This window comes from Aotus nancymaae, unplaced genomic scaffold (assembly GCF_030222135.1).
Source record: "Aotus nancymaae isolate 86718 unplaced genomic scaffold, 86718_ANA_hifiasm-v0.15.2.pri h1tg000106l, whole genome shotgun sequence".
Lineage (NCBI taxonomy): Eukaryota > Metazoa > Chordata > Mammalia > Primates > Aotidae > Aotus > Aotus nancymaae.
In genome coordinates, this window is record NW_026988521.1 from 620621 (window position 1) to 634798 (window position 14178).

General features: G+C 53.0%; 2 protein-coding genes across 4 annotated transcripts in view; one reads left to right on the forward strand and one right to left on the reverse strand.

Moving 5' to 3' along the window:
• On the forward strand, window positions 1–6114 carry RIC8A (RIC8 guanine nucleotide exchange factor A). The gene is made up of 10 exons (XM_012456057.2): window positions 1–106; window positions 361–408; window positions 495–1085; window positions 1616–1707; window positions 2289–2439; window positions 3491–3586; window positions 3689–3833; window positions 3914–4058; window positions 4390–4509; window positions 5023–6114. Exons 1-10 carry the CDS (start codon window positions 23–25, stop codon window positions 5138–5140), a joined length of 1590 nt encoding a protein of 529 aa, XP_012311480.1. The 5' UTR covers window positions 1–22; the 3' UTR covers window positions 5141–6114.
• SIRT3 (sirtuin 3) overlaps window positions 5589–14178 on the reverse strand; it is a 27582-nt gene continuing 18992 nt past the window's right edge. For 2 of the 3 annotated variants that reach the window (XM_012456058.2, XM_012456059.2), the window contains 2 exons: window positions 9620–9829; window positions 5589–7576 (listed from right to left, as the gene is read on the reverse strand). In XM_012456058.2, coding sequence (XP_012311481.1) covers window positions 7556–7576; window positions 9620–9829 — 231 coding nt within the window. In that variant the 3' untranslated portion in view covers window positions 5589–7555. Of the gene's footprint in view, window positions 7577–9619; window positions 9830–11078; window positions 12504–14178 lie in introns of those variants that run through there. The other variant, XM_012456060.3, reaches the window with a different exon arrangement.

Genomic DNA, 14178 nt, shown 5'->3' on the forward strand with positions numbered 1-14178 from the left:
CTAAGGCGGGGCTGGGGGCGCCATGGAGCCCCGGGCGGTTGCAGCGGCCGTGGAGACCGGGGAGGAGGATGTGATTATGGAAGCGCTGCGGTCGTACAACCGGGAGGTGAGCGCCGCCCGAGGGCGGGGCGGGGGAGAGCGAGGCAGGGGCCTTGTCCGCGAGCGCAGGGCACGCAGCGGGGTCGGGGGCCGGGGCCGGGCTGCGATGCTGCGGGGAGTGCGGGGTGCGCCCGCTGCCCGGCAGGCGCGTGCGCGTGCGGGCGCGTGTAGACGCTGCCGTCCGTTCTGAGCGGCGGCCGCCGCCCTCAGCGGACGCGATCCTGCCTGTCTCTGGACTTGAATCCGCTGGTCTCTCTGCAGCACTCCCAGAGCTTCACGTTTGATGACGCCCAACAGGAGGACCGGAAGGTGGGTGCGGCCCGAGGGGTGACGGGGCAGGGACGGGCGGCCCCGGGAAGGGGGCCTGGTGCAGCCGCTCTTCTCCCCGCCCGCAGAGGCTGGCGGCGCTGCTGGTCTCCGTCCTGGAACGGGGCTTGCCACCCTCGAACCGCGTCACCTGGCTGCAGAGTGTCCGAATCCTGTCCCGGGACCGCAGCTGCTTGGACCCGTTCACCAGCCGCCAGAGCGTGCAGGCGCTGGCCGGCCACGCCGGCATCTCCGTCTCCGAGGGGTCCGTCCCCGAGTCCGCAGACATGGGTGTCGTTCTGGAGTCCCTCAAGTGCCTGTGCAACCTCGTGCTCAGCAGCCCCGTGGCGCAGACGCTGGCAGCGGAGACGCGCCTGGCGGTGAAGCTCACAGAGCGAGTGCGGCTGTACCGAACGAGGACCTTCCCCCACGACGTCCAGTTCTTTGACTTGCGGCTCCTCTTCCTGCTTACGGCGCTCCGCACCGATGTGCGCCAGCAGCTGTTTCAGGAACTGAAAGGAGTAAGTCTGCTGACCGACACGCTGGAGCTGACGCTGGGGGTGACTCCTGAAGGGAACCCACCCAAGCTCCTTCCTTCCCAAGAGACTGAGCGGGCCATGGAGATCCTCAAAGTGCTCTTCAACATCACCCTCGACTCCATCAAGGGGGAGGTGGACGAGGTGAGCACTGACGGCAACCCATGGATGGGTCTCAGCTCCAGCATTTCCTGGACCTGCTTGCTTCCCACTGGGTACCTTCAGGTCTCTAAGTGTCAGACATGGAGAGGATAGGATCTCTCAGCCTGTTGGGACAAGGCCGAGGAGATGCCAGTTCTGGGACCTCAGGGAAGGTTTCTGAGGGAAGTAGAGGCCCCTCTGGCTCTTGCTGCCGGGCAGAAGGGCTGTGTGACGTCAGGGGAGACTAAGAGATCCTTCACCATGAGGCCGTGAGTGGGGCTGAGACAGTGTGTGACTTCATCCCCAGGGAGTGTGTTCCTACTCAGGGAGATGCTTTTAAGAAGACAGAGATGGTCATCTTTTGCCCCCAGCACTACCAGAGTCACTTAGGAGACCCCAGGGGGCCAGGCATGGAGTATGGGAGCTGCACAGTCAGTGCCACATAGTCCTGGAGTGCAGCAGACAGTAGAGCCTCAGCAGGCAGCAGTGGGATGAGTGAGGCGCCTCACAGGAACCCGTCTTTCTTTGGTCAGGAAGATGCTGCCCTTTACCAGCACCTGGGGACCCTTCTCCGACACTGTGTGATGATTGCTACTGCTGGAGACCGCACAGAGGAGTTCCATGGGTGAGGACGTGGCTTTTTCTGTGGCCACATTGTCTAGCTGGTGGTCTTCAACCCTGGCTGTGGACCAGAACCACCTGAGAGCCCAGGCCCCACCCTGGGGGGTGTCTGACTTTGTCTGGGTGAATGGTACTGGACATCAGTGTGTTTCCAGAGAATACCGAGTGCTTCTAATAGGTGGCCAGGACAGGAGCCATGAATCTGGGGACAGGAATGTGCCAACTGGACCTTGGGTAGTAGCAACAGACAGCATGGTATTTACTGGGGCATTTTGGTCCCTTGTCCCCCTTTTTGGGCCACCTGCCCCTAGGCTGATCTGGATTTCCAGAGATGGTGGCACTTTGGCCCAGACAGGGTGGGGCAGTTAGGGTGTCTGAGTGCCCCCACCTCCCCAGGGGACCCCACTGTACAGCTGAGTGGCAGTGCCTCTACGATCAGTCTCTGCCCTTGGCTTTGGTCCCTAGTGCTGCTCCTTTAGGCCCTTGGACGCCAGCTCGTGTAACGTGTGGTTCAGCAGGGCACAAAGATTGCACCTGTGCTGAGGGATTAGCCCTCTCAAGAACCCCGTCTCCTCCTGTCCCCAGCCATGCAGTGAACCTCTTGGGGAACCTGCCTCTCAAGTGTCTGGATGTTCTCCTCACCCTGGAGCCACACGGAGACTCCGTGGAGTTCATGGGAGTGAATATGGATGTGATTCGTGCCCTCCTCATCTTCCTAGAGAAGCGTTTGCACCAGGTAGGCTGGGGATGGCTGTGCAGGCTCCCCCAGTGGCTCTGGCACTGGCTGTCCTGCACAGCTGTGGTCAGTGCTTCCACACCGGTAAGTGGAGATCATCTTGGTGATGTCATATGGGCAGTTCTTTCGGCTGTTCTGAGGTCCAGCCTGGCAAGAAGCCAGACCCTTCCTCCATGAGAAGCATGTGGACACCCTCCACACACTTGAAGGTTTCACTTTTGCTTAAATATTTGTGGATCTTTATTGAGTGGTCCTGAGAAACCCCCCCGCCCCAAGTCCCTACTTTTAACTCTTAGACATAGGCAGCCCTTGATTACAAGCATGGCTGTCCCTCAGCACTCTGAAGAGACCCACAGGAACCTCTGATCAAAGGTTCCCTCTGATTCCTGTGACTACACTATGGGGCATCTGGACAGCCGGGCTCTAAACATTGTCCAGGATCTTGCAGAAAGCAGGCTGGAGTGCAGTAAACTGAGATTCAGTAGACGTCTTGGGAATCTACCTGCCTAAGCAGAGGGCACACATGGTGCATGTGAACCAGTCAGGGGAGGGACCTGGCGTTGGGCATACAGCTGGGGTCGTCTGTCCCCATCGCTGCCGCTGCTGATACTGGGGTCCAGGCACATTATGCTAGGAGGGACGGGATCTCCCTGCTCTCTGTCCATGAAGTACACCGAGCAGGGATTCAGTTCTTGTTTCTTTTTCCACCATCATCTGAGGTCAGTGTGTGTGCCAGTGGTGTGCTAAGGCTTTAATTGCATTGTGTTTTCTTCCCATCCCTGCCTTATAATTGAAGCAATTAGACTTCAGTCACAAAACTTACGAGTACTTCTGAGTTAGGCTCTATCCCCGCCCCTTTCAAAATTGACACAGATACCTACCACCCACTGTTGGCCCTCCACTGACTAACTGCAGAGGGGTCTCTTCCCAAACCCCTGCCGCCAGGACCAGCTGGTGTGTCTTGTGGGGGGCAGGGGGTTGTGGGGGTGTAACTCGCGCCAGTCTCAAATTAGGTAGGGCCACAGGCCTGATGACAGAGGCTTCTCTACAGACACACAGGCTGAAAGAGAGCGTAGCTCCTGTGCTAAGCGTGCTGACTGAGTGTGCCCGGATGCACCGCCCAGCCAGGAAGTTCCTGAAGGCCCAGGTATGAGGCTCAGAAGCTGGCGCTCCTGGGCATGTGGGTTGGGCCCTGATCACAGACCTTTGGCTGCTCCAAGCCCAAGCTGAGGGACGGCCGCCTCCCCAGGTGCTGCCCCCTCTGCGGGATGTGAGGACACGACCCGAGGTTGGGGAGATGCTGCGGAACAAGCTTGTCCGCCTCATGACGCACCTGGACACAGACGTGAAGAGGGTGGCTGCTGAGTTCTTGTTTGTCCTGTGCTCTGAGAGTGGTGAGTTACGGAGGCCCAGGTCCCAGCCCAGCCCACCCCACCTACGCCAGGCTTGCACTGATCTCTGCCTTGCTCCTCAGTGCCCCGATTCATCAAGTACACGGGCTATGGGAATGCTGCTGGCCTTCTGGCTGCCAGGGGCCTCATGGCGGGAGGCCGGCCCGAGGGCCAGTACTCGGAGGATGAGGACACAGACACAGATGAGTACAAGGAAGCGAAGGCCAGGTATGTGCCCCCAACACACCCTCAGGGCTCCACTCGCAGCCCCCTAGTCCCTACCTCCACACCCATGTGGACCCCTAGAGGGTGGGTGGGACAGGATGTCACATGGGCAAGACCTTCCAGAATCAGGCTCCTGTTCCTAAGTGCTACCTGGGATACCGGAAGGTGGTAGGTGGCAGGTGGCAGGAGCTGGTTAACTGCTGCTCCTGGAGGGAGGCCTCTTCCTGCAGTCGCCTTGTCCTGCCCCCTCTCACCCAATGGGAAAATGTATCTTGCCTCCTGTCCTGGAGAGAGTCACGAATGCATTCCCTACACTCTACCCCATGGGAAACAGCATAAACCCGGTGACCGGGAGGGTAGAGGAGAAGCCGCCTAACCCTATGGAGGGCATGACGGAGGAACAGAAGGAGCACGAGGCCATGAAGCTGGTGACCATGTTTGACAGGCTCTCCAGGTGCGTGGCATGAGGTGGAGGTCGGGGGAGCCTGCAGCTGGGAGAAGGGAGGGCTGACCCACATGCTGTCTTGTGATCCCCAGGAGGTAGGGTCAGAGGAGAGCTTAGGATCCTGGCAAGGCTGCATTACTTAGGTTTGAAATCACTTGCCCTGGAGTAAATCCCCCAGGGGATGGGCATATTGAGGTCAGTATTGTGCCCATTTTACAGATGATAACTGAGGCCCAGAGAACTTAAGAGACTGTCTAATGTCCCTGGACTTATTGGAGATGGTCCAATGTCCAAATTCAGAGACTGTTTAAGGACAATTTAGATGTCTCATTTAAGGAACTGCTTAAAGCCATGAGGTAGCAGTTAGGATTTGGGCCCAATTAACAGAAGGTCCAACCAGGCTTCCCCAGGAAATGGGAGCAGCCTACTTGGTGGAAAGGAAGGTAGCAGCCAGGGGTGAGCAGGGCCCCTGCCTGGCCAACTGGGCCCCTTCCCCAGCCCCACTGCACCTTTCCCCCACAGGAACAGAGTCATCCAGCCAATGGGGATGAGTCCCCGGGGTCACCTTACGTCCCTGCAGGATGCCATGTGCGAGACTATGGAGCAGCTCTCCTCAGACGCTGACTCAGACCCTGACTGAGGATGGCAGCTCTTCTGCTCCCCCATCAGAACTGGTGCTGCTTCCAGAGACTTCCTTGGGGCTGCAACCTGGGAGAAGCCATGTCCCCTGGGCCCACGCCCCTCTCTCCATCATCTTGGAAACCCTTTCTCTTTACTCCCCAGGTTCTGTTCATGATTTGCCCCTGGTTCAGTTTCTTATCTCTGGACTGCGGTAGTCTTGTGCAAGAACGCAGGGCTCAGCCTTGAATTCTGCAGGCAAAGGACTTTCTTTTGTCTGCACCAAGAGGAATGTGTGCAGAGGCTGCTGCCTGAGGGCAGGGCCTACCTGGGCATACAGAAGAGTATGCACATGGGAGGGCAGGGGGTTGGGCGTGGGTGTGCACAGAGCAAGCACATCTGAGACTGGCATGCAGGCCAGAGCCGGTGTGTTGAGGGATGTGCTGCACTTCACAGGGAGAAAGAACCTGTCAGAACTTTACACACGAGTATGTCAGAGTGCACGCTCCAAGGTATGCTCTGTGGTTTCTGTCCTGTGTTCACTGAGCGTGGGGCTGGAGGCCTCTAAGATGTTCTCCTTGGTCCTTGTTGAGCTGCCCACTGTAGTACCCACAGTGCCCAAGTTCTCGCTGGTTCTGGCAATTAAATCTCAATCCTTCCCACTGGTTTAGACTACACTTACAAGGAGAATGCCCCTCGTGTGACCACAGTTTGAGATTTATACCATGTACCACACATAGACACAGAAACATCATCCTGAAATAAATAATTCTGAGCAAAAATGTATGTATGTGTGAATATACGTGTAAACTGCTAAAGGGGCCAGGCATGGTGGCTCACACCTGTAATCCCAGCACTTTGGGAAGACGAGCCAGGCAGATCACTTAAAGCCAGGAGTTCAAGACCAGCCTGGCCAACACAGCAGAACCCATCTCTTAAAAATACTGTTACCCCAAAACCTAAAATAAAAAAAAAAGATATGACCTAATAAAAATAGTAAGCAAGATGGCTAAGCCCATGTGCTAAGCACGGTGGCCCATGCTTCTAATCACAGCTACCCAGGAGGCTGAGGCACAAGAATTGCTTAAACCGAGGAGGTGGTGGAAGTTGCAGTCAGCTGAGATCACAACACTGCACTCCAGCCTGAGCAACAGAGAGACCCTCTCAAAAAATCAGGTAAAGGAATATTAACTAGAGTTAGAAACTAATTTCATTCTTTTTAGAATTCAACACTTTTCCTAGGTCACCACTTCTGTCTTTTGTTCTTATTGAGGAGCCAAGTCACAGAACCCCCTTCCTGGGAGTCACTGTCATTAAATCTGTTCCTGACAGCTCAGCCCAGGGGAGGCAATGTTCAGGAATAGGAAGTGCTTTTGTTTGGGGAAACGCAGGTGATCTGACGCTAGGGAGGAGGATGTGCTTGCAGCCACTGGTGCCTGAAGGGGTGAGCCATCAGAGCTGGGCCTTGTGCAGCCCCAGGAGAAGAAGCCTGTGCAGAACTAGGAGCTCAGTGGATTCTACCTCCTATGTCACAATCCAGCAGGTGGCCAGGACTCAGTCTGGGTTTTCAGTAAGTCCTCCCCTGTCTCAGAGATTAGCTCTAGCAGTGTCACTGGAGGAAGCCCTGGGGGGGGTGCAGTGTGGGGACAAGGAGACCAGATAGAAAGTGCTAGAATATTCTGGAACAGATGTTTCTGGAGATGATAGGTAAGGAAAGTCAACAGAACATGACCGCCTTCAGAGGGAGAAGCTGGGCCATCTCCAATAAATCCAAAGCCAAGTGCCTTCAATCCTCGGACTGTTCCAACAGAGGGGATGCTGTGTACCCCAGGGTTCCCTTTCCAACTCATGTCAACACCTGCAGTCCCTTTGAGGAGACTAAAATGTATTTCATGCTGAAAATAAAGGACAGGTTTTCTCTAATTAAAAACAGCCCTACTAAAGGAGACCAGCGTGCTAGAAGTATAGCACCAGGGCCTCAAGACCACACTTCGGGACACGAAGAGGGCTGGGGGCTGCTTGGCCCAAGTCTGGATCCTCTAACCAACAGATGCTGAGCTTGCCCTTCAGACGGGGACTTGGCACAGAGAAAGCAGACCCAGTCTGGGATTCTAGTCTGTTTCAGTTTGAGAGGGTCCCTGTCAGAACAAAGCTTTTTCCGTTACGAGCTTCAGCAGAGTGAAGAGTTAAACACAGCAGACAGGCAGGCAGGCAGCTCCTTTGCATATGTGAGGGGGCGCCCCGAATGTAAACAGCCCTACCAGTCAGCACAGCTCACAGCCTGGGAAGACAGTCCAGTGGCAGCCTCAGATGTCCACTATTCTGGTTTGACCAAACGTGTAAACCCGCCCAAGCTGTCTTCAGGCATGAGGTCTCATCAGAACTGGGATGTGGATGGCTCCCATGTCACCATTTCCTGCGTGGGGCAGCCATCGTCCTATTCGTCTGGTCCATCAAGCTGGAACACAGAAGACAGAGGTATCAGTTGTCTGTTAACACATCCAGGCAGCCAGCAGATCTCTGGTCACACAGATCTAGCTGCAGATATGCAAAATATTTCACAAAACAAGCTGCTTTCTGCAAATGTTGTGCTGGGCTAAGAGGATCCCAACAGGCCTGGGCAGAACAGGGTGGCTAAATGGAGAGCCTCATTCTAAGGGAATTTAAGTACCCAAATCAAGGCTTACTGATGCTCATGTGCTTAAAAATATTCACTATTTGGAGAAGTAACCCCTAGGATAGTAAATAAAAAACAAAAAACTCTAAAATCATAATACATTTTACATAAGTTTCTGTGAAATTATACAGTTCAAATCCTGTTGGGCCACTTCCAAAAATGCACAGGAGCTACCTGGGTTACAATCTGCTTTTTTATGAAAATAGGAAGTTGGGCCGGGTGTGGTGGCTCACACCTGTAATTCCAGCACTTTGGGAGTCTGAGGCGAGTGGATCACCTGAGGTCAGGAGTTTGAGACCAGCCTGACTAACATGGTGAAACCTCATCTCTAAAAAATAACAAAATTACCCGGGCATGGTGGTGGCCGCCCGTAATCCCAGCTACTCAGGAGGCTGAGGCAGGAGAATCGCTTGAATCCAGGAGGTGGGAGGTTGCAGTGAGCCGAGATTGTGCCGTTCCACTCCAGCCTGGGCAACAAGAGCGAAACACTGTCTCAAAAAAAAAAGGAAGTCGGAGCAGGAAAAGGCTCACCTCAAAAAAGCCTGCTAGGCTCATCTCTGCTGCCTCGTGAGCTGGCCAGGAGGCACTCTCCTGTCAACGTTTAAGCCTCATTGTTAGCTGGGTCCCCTGCTTCCATAATGAAGTGACCATGATTGGTAAAAACTCTGCCTGCGACAGGAGGCTGGGGGTCTCTGACTGGTGGAGGTGAGGAGAGTGCCGACCCCATGGCCCTGAGCCATGTGGCAGGCACAGCTGTGGACAAGGAAAAGAGATCAGGATTTCCTGACATCCGCCTCGGAAGACAAGAAGAGCATCAGTTGTGATACATTCTCGTTGACACGGTTTGGCTGTGGCCCCACCCAAACCTCACCTTGAATTGTAATAATCCCCACAGGTCAAGGGCGGGGCCAAGTGGAAGTAACTGATGCATGGGGGCAGGTTTTCCAGTGCTGTTCTTGTGGTAGTAAGTCTCACAAGACCCGAGGGTTTTATAAAGGGCAGTTCTCTGCACACATCCTCTTGCCTGTTGCCACGTAAGACGTGACTGCTCCTCCTTTCCCTTCCACCATGACTGTGAGGCCTCCCCAGCCACATGGAACTATGAGTCCATTAAACCTCTTCCCTTGATAAATCACCCAGTCTCAGGTATGCCGTTAGTAGCAGCATGAGAACAGACTAATACACTGGTGAAATCCCCTTTGGACAGAGTTACACCTGCCTGTAATCATAACACAGGACTTTAAATGCTTCATGCTACCTCCCATTGAAAACCCTTAATATCAAGGCTATACATGCTACAGGGTTCTATGGGAAACTGCATTTTCTGTAACCTCACTTGTTTACAGGCGGTTTGGAATCTCTTCGAAAGCATCAAGGCTCTCTGGCTTTCCTCAGTGGTTTATAATAGACCGATGGCTTTCATAGCAGTTACTTCCTGAAAGCATCACTAGGATGGCCTTCATCCCACACAGGTGCAGAGAACTTTTTAACCCCTATCTCAGAATCACTTACCAGGCCTCAGAGGGGCACTACTAGCTGCTCTGTTTCAGGGTGAAGCTAACGCCTGCAGTGTGATAAGACTATAGACTCATCAGCCCTGAGTGCCTAGACCGCGTCCCTCCTGGCCCTGTTAGCATCTGTTTCTTCATCTCTAAATGAAGGTATTGAAAGTAATGCCCAGTCAGGTCCAGGTAGTGCCTGGTGCACGATTAACAGCATCGTCAGCTATTACTGTGTTAGCCAACAGGGCTCCACACCCGGGGACCATACCCTAGAGCGGGGAGGAGGGCAGCCCCTTGAATGGCCCTGCTCAGCAGTCTGTACCTTCCCAGTTTCCCGCTGGACAAGGTCCCGCATCTCTTCTGTCCAGCCCAGAAGCTCCACGAGCCTTTCCACGCTCTGAATCACGTCCCCCAGCTGGGCCACATCCCTGCTGCGAGGATGCCAAGCCAAGGGCCCCACCAAGTCCCAGTTGATGAGCAGTCGGGGAACTGAGCTCCGCACAGCCTCGGTCAAGCTGGCAAAAGGCTCCACCTGAAAAATGGCCCAAACGTGAGGGGCAGTGTCCACCCTATGAGCCCCTCAGGATGTTTCATGCCACAGCCACTGAGGCCTTGGAGGAGCAGCAGACTGGCAGATCCTGCGATACAGGGAAAGCCCACCACCAACCTGATGTCTTCAGCTGAGCTCCTGCCGCCTGGCCTCAGTGACTCTGCTTCCTCCCCTCAACCTCCCTCTCCTTCACTTCTTGCTGCTTCTGACACATCCTGGCCTCTCCCTACCTCCGTTCAAGGCTCATCAGGGCTCCATCCTTCCTACCTCCTCCCTGTCCTCCCCACCACGCTGTCTCCCAGCATGCCACGGAGGGACAACAGCACACTCATCCATCTCTGGCTAGCCCTGCTCACTGTGATGGCCACCACCAGCCTCTGGCACAAGGAGGAGCTGGTGCCCCCGAACATCTCTCCATGGTCTTCACCACCCAGCCTCTCGAGAGGCCTAACTCGGCGCCATCAGGCTTCTTCATACAGCTCTGAAAGCTTCTTTTAAGAGGAAAAATGTAAAACATAGATACATTAATAAATGGCATTAAAAATGGCTCATTATCTGGGGGGGGAAATGCTCCATTCCTACCTCCCATTGTAAAAAATTCAAATAAAAATTAAAAACAGGTCTTGAAGAAAATTTAGGGTTTACAAGTAAGGAAGAACATTTTAGGCATGAAAACTGAAGTCAGGTTCCTTCCCTCCTTCCCTCCCTCTCTCTCTGTCTCTAAGTAAAAATAAAAATAAAAAAAAGAAAGAAAACTGAAGTCAGATAAGGCAAAGGAAAATGACAAATCTGACCATGTGAATATTATTACATTGGTATCTACATAAAACTACTATGTAGAAAACTTAAAAATTTAAAAAACCCCTCATCATCATAAACTGCAAAAATATTTACAACAAATGATAATAGTTTATATTACTAATGGATAAACTCATTTATAAACATATAATTTATCTACTAATTTATAATGCTAATTTATAATGAAATTTATATTAAGGCCTGGGCACGGTGGCTCACGTCTATAATCCCAGCACTTTGGGAGGCCAAGCTGGGCAGATCACCTGAGGTCAGGAGTTCAAGACCAGCCTGGTCAACATGGTGAAACTCCGTCTCTAATAAAAATACAAAAATTAGCCAGGAGTGGTGCTGGGTGCCTGTAATCCCAGCTACTCGGGAGGCTGAGGCAGGAGAATCACTTGAACCCGGGAGGTGGAGGTTGCAGTGAGCCGAGATCGCGCCACTGCACTGCAGCCTGGGTGACTAAGCAAGACTCTGTCTCAAAAAAAAAAGAAAGAAAGAAATTTATATTAACATTAAAACTGATTTATATTGCTATATTATTTAATTTATATTAAAATTAAAACTAATTTATATTGCTAATTTATAATGACTCAATGAAAAATGGGCAAGAGATACAAATACACAATCCTAAGAGAAGAAACACAACTGGGCAATAAACATATGAAAAGATGAATTTCATTCTTTATTACAGAAAATGCAAAATCCCGCGCCCCCCCCCCTTCTTTTTTTTAACAGAATCTCGCTCTGTCACCCAGGCTGGAGTGCAATGGCACAATCTCAGCTCACTGCAACCTCTGCCTCCTGGGTTCAAGCAATTCTCCTGCCTCAGCCTCTGGAGTAGCTGGGATTATAGGCACCACCACCACACCTGCCTCAGCCTCTCAAACAGCTGCAACGACACAGACCACACCTGGCTAACTTTTTATTTTTTGTAGAGACGAGATCTGACTATACTGCTCCAGCTGGTCTCAAACACCTAGCTTCAGGCAAGTCCCCTGCCTTGGCCGCCCAAAGTGCTGGGTTAACAGGTGTCAGCCACGGTACCTGGCCCAGCATTGTTTCTAATACAAAAATTATATACAATTTATTGTCATTGTCCATCAGTAAGAAATTGCTTACATAAATTTTGTTTTAAATCCCTAAAACCTACGGTAAAGCTCGTGGCTCAGCGTGTTTCAGAACCTTTGAGCTTTTAGAAAACATCATATGGTTTGTATCCCAGGTATTATGTCACAGCTACAGGAGGTCTGGACTAGGGCTCCGTAATCAAACACGTTAATATTTCATCCAAAAAGCACAAGACAGAATCTGTGCGTGACACCAGCCCTCAGTTCATGATGGTACCACGCTTACAGACACGGGCCTCTCATGTGGGACCTCATGTCTGTATAAGGGAAACTGTCGGCCTTTATCAGCAGATCTCCGTGACGTGAAAACAGCGAGTTGCTGAATAGAATGTACAGTGCTGTCCAACTTTTAGTTAAACATCATCTGTACGTGTGCCTTTGTACAAAAAAAGAAACCTGAGAGGACACAGAATGAAACGCCAACAGTTGGTGGGATTAAAAAGTCGACTCTTGGCTTTGTATCTTTGTATAATGTATGAATCTTCTAAAAGAAGTAGATGGTTTACTTATAACCAGGAAAAAGGCTATTTTCATTTCGCTTCAACGATAAAGATGGCTGCTGCCCGAGTGTCCACACCCGACGGCCAGCATGGTCAGCTCGGCTCAGCCCACACGCCGCCGACCACCATGGCCCCTCCGACTGTTCCTCCTGTGTCTGCCTCTGCATTCTAGGCCTAGCGTGGGCACTGTCATGTCTGTCCACACCCTGGGATCTCCTGTCTGCAGCTCTGTGGGAGGAAAGGCTCATAAGTGCCGAAGCAGGAGAAAGAAGGATCTAGTTAGGAATAAGTATCATGAGTGATTAGATATCCATCTTATTGATATTAAGCCTTGATTAAAGCTTTCTTGTACTTTACGCATAATTTTCCAGGAACTTCAAGTCACTGTGGTCAGGGACTGACGGTGGCCACAAGGCAAGAGCATTAACAGCCTCGAGCATCGACTGGTTTCATCAGCAGAGATGATCTGCTGCATGTGATGCCAAGCCCTCTGTCACACCAGCATAAGGGTCGCTGGAGGGCATCAGAAGTCTGTGGTAGCGCCAGGGCTTGGGGAAGCGCCCGCTGCTCGGCAGGCGTTGGAAGGGAACAGTCCCTGTCCCTGGGCGAGTCGGTTCCCTCCACTCCCCCAGGTGCTCGTGAAGGACTGACAGCAGTCAGCCCGACCCGCAGCTGCCCAGGGGCTCGTCTCTGCGATGCTGTGCTATATGGCTACGGTCTGTCTGCTCTCACTCCCTGCTCCTGCACCTGGTTCCCCTTTTGCAGACAGGAAGAAGTAGCATAATTTTTGAAGCCTTTGTTCTTACTTGGAAGGCGTAACCTGAAGTGCTAACGTCTCGCTGCCCCCACCCCCGCTCTGGCTACTTGCAAGCGCCCGAGACTCATGACCCTGTCCCCCGGACCCTGCGTACTACGTGGTAGTGGACCGCTGGGCCCGACTCTCTTTCTCTTGATCTCGGTGTCTTGTGTCTTTATTTGTATAGTCTTGTCTCCGCACCCACAGAGAATACCCTCTAGACCCAGTAGGGCTGGACCCTATACAGCTCCTGCCTCTGGTCCTTCCTGGACTCTGGACTCATGTGGTCCACCTGCCTGCTCAACACCTCCAGTCCGCAGCACATCCTCGAACCCGTGGAAACAAGGCTGAGTTCCTGAGCTCCCCCAAACCCACTTAGCGGGCTTCTCCATCTCAGGAAACGGTGGCTCAATCCTTCCAGCTGCTCCGGCCACAGCCCTGGAGTCCTTGGGAATCCACACCCTCCCATACACTGTGCCAGCGTGTCCACTCTGCATTCACATGCACCCAGACTCCAGCACCCCTCAGCCTCTGCTGACTTTACCTGGCCCCCAGTCAGTGCCAGCCAGTGATCACCTATGAGGGCCCTGCTGGGTCTGCTGCTCCCACGCTTCCCCCATGGTGGGCTCGCAGCCCAGCACACAGAGTCCTCTCAACAGGAAGCTGGAGTGAAGTGCTCCAACTTCCAGGCTCTGGCCTGGAACCCAAGCTAAACCCATTCATCTTCTGAGGTGGCACCAGTCTCCCCGAGATGACTCTTGTGTTCCACCTCCTTCTCTGCTCCAGCCCCATGCCCGTCACTGCTGACTTCACCCCTCCCTCCTTGCTGTTTGTCACCTGTGCAGTGTCCCCGGCCAGACCCCTCACCTGGGTTAACTCTTAGTCCAACTCCACCTTCCTGACTTGACACTGCAGCTGGCTCCCAACCCTTCGAGCATGTCTATCCTGCTTATTATCCTTCCCACAGTATCGGCCATCTCCTAACAAACTGTACAACTTCTGATATTTACATCTGACTGTGTACGTTCACAGCACTGGAACAGGGCCCAGCACACAGTGAATGCCTCAGCAAATACACACTCTGGGCCTCTGCGGCCGGCCTGGGCC

Excerpts from the sequence above, each read along its gene's own strand:
- RIC8A (XM_012456057.2), top strand. The coding sequence starts at position 23 with ATGGAGCCCCGGGCGGTTGCAGCGGCCGTGGAGACCGGGGAGGAGGAT. Across the intron at positions 3,587-3,688 it reads GGAAGTTCCTGAAGGCCCAG|GTGCTGCCCCCTCTGCGGGA; the intron begins GTATGAGGCTCA and ends CCGCCTCCCCAG. Across the intron at positions 4,059-4,389 it reads TACAAGGAAGCGAAGGCCAG|CATAAACCCGGTGACCGGGA; the intron begins GTATGTGCCCCC and ends CATGGGAAACAG.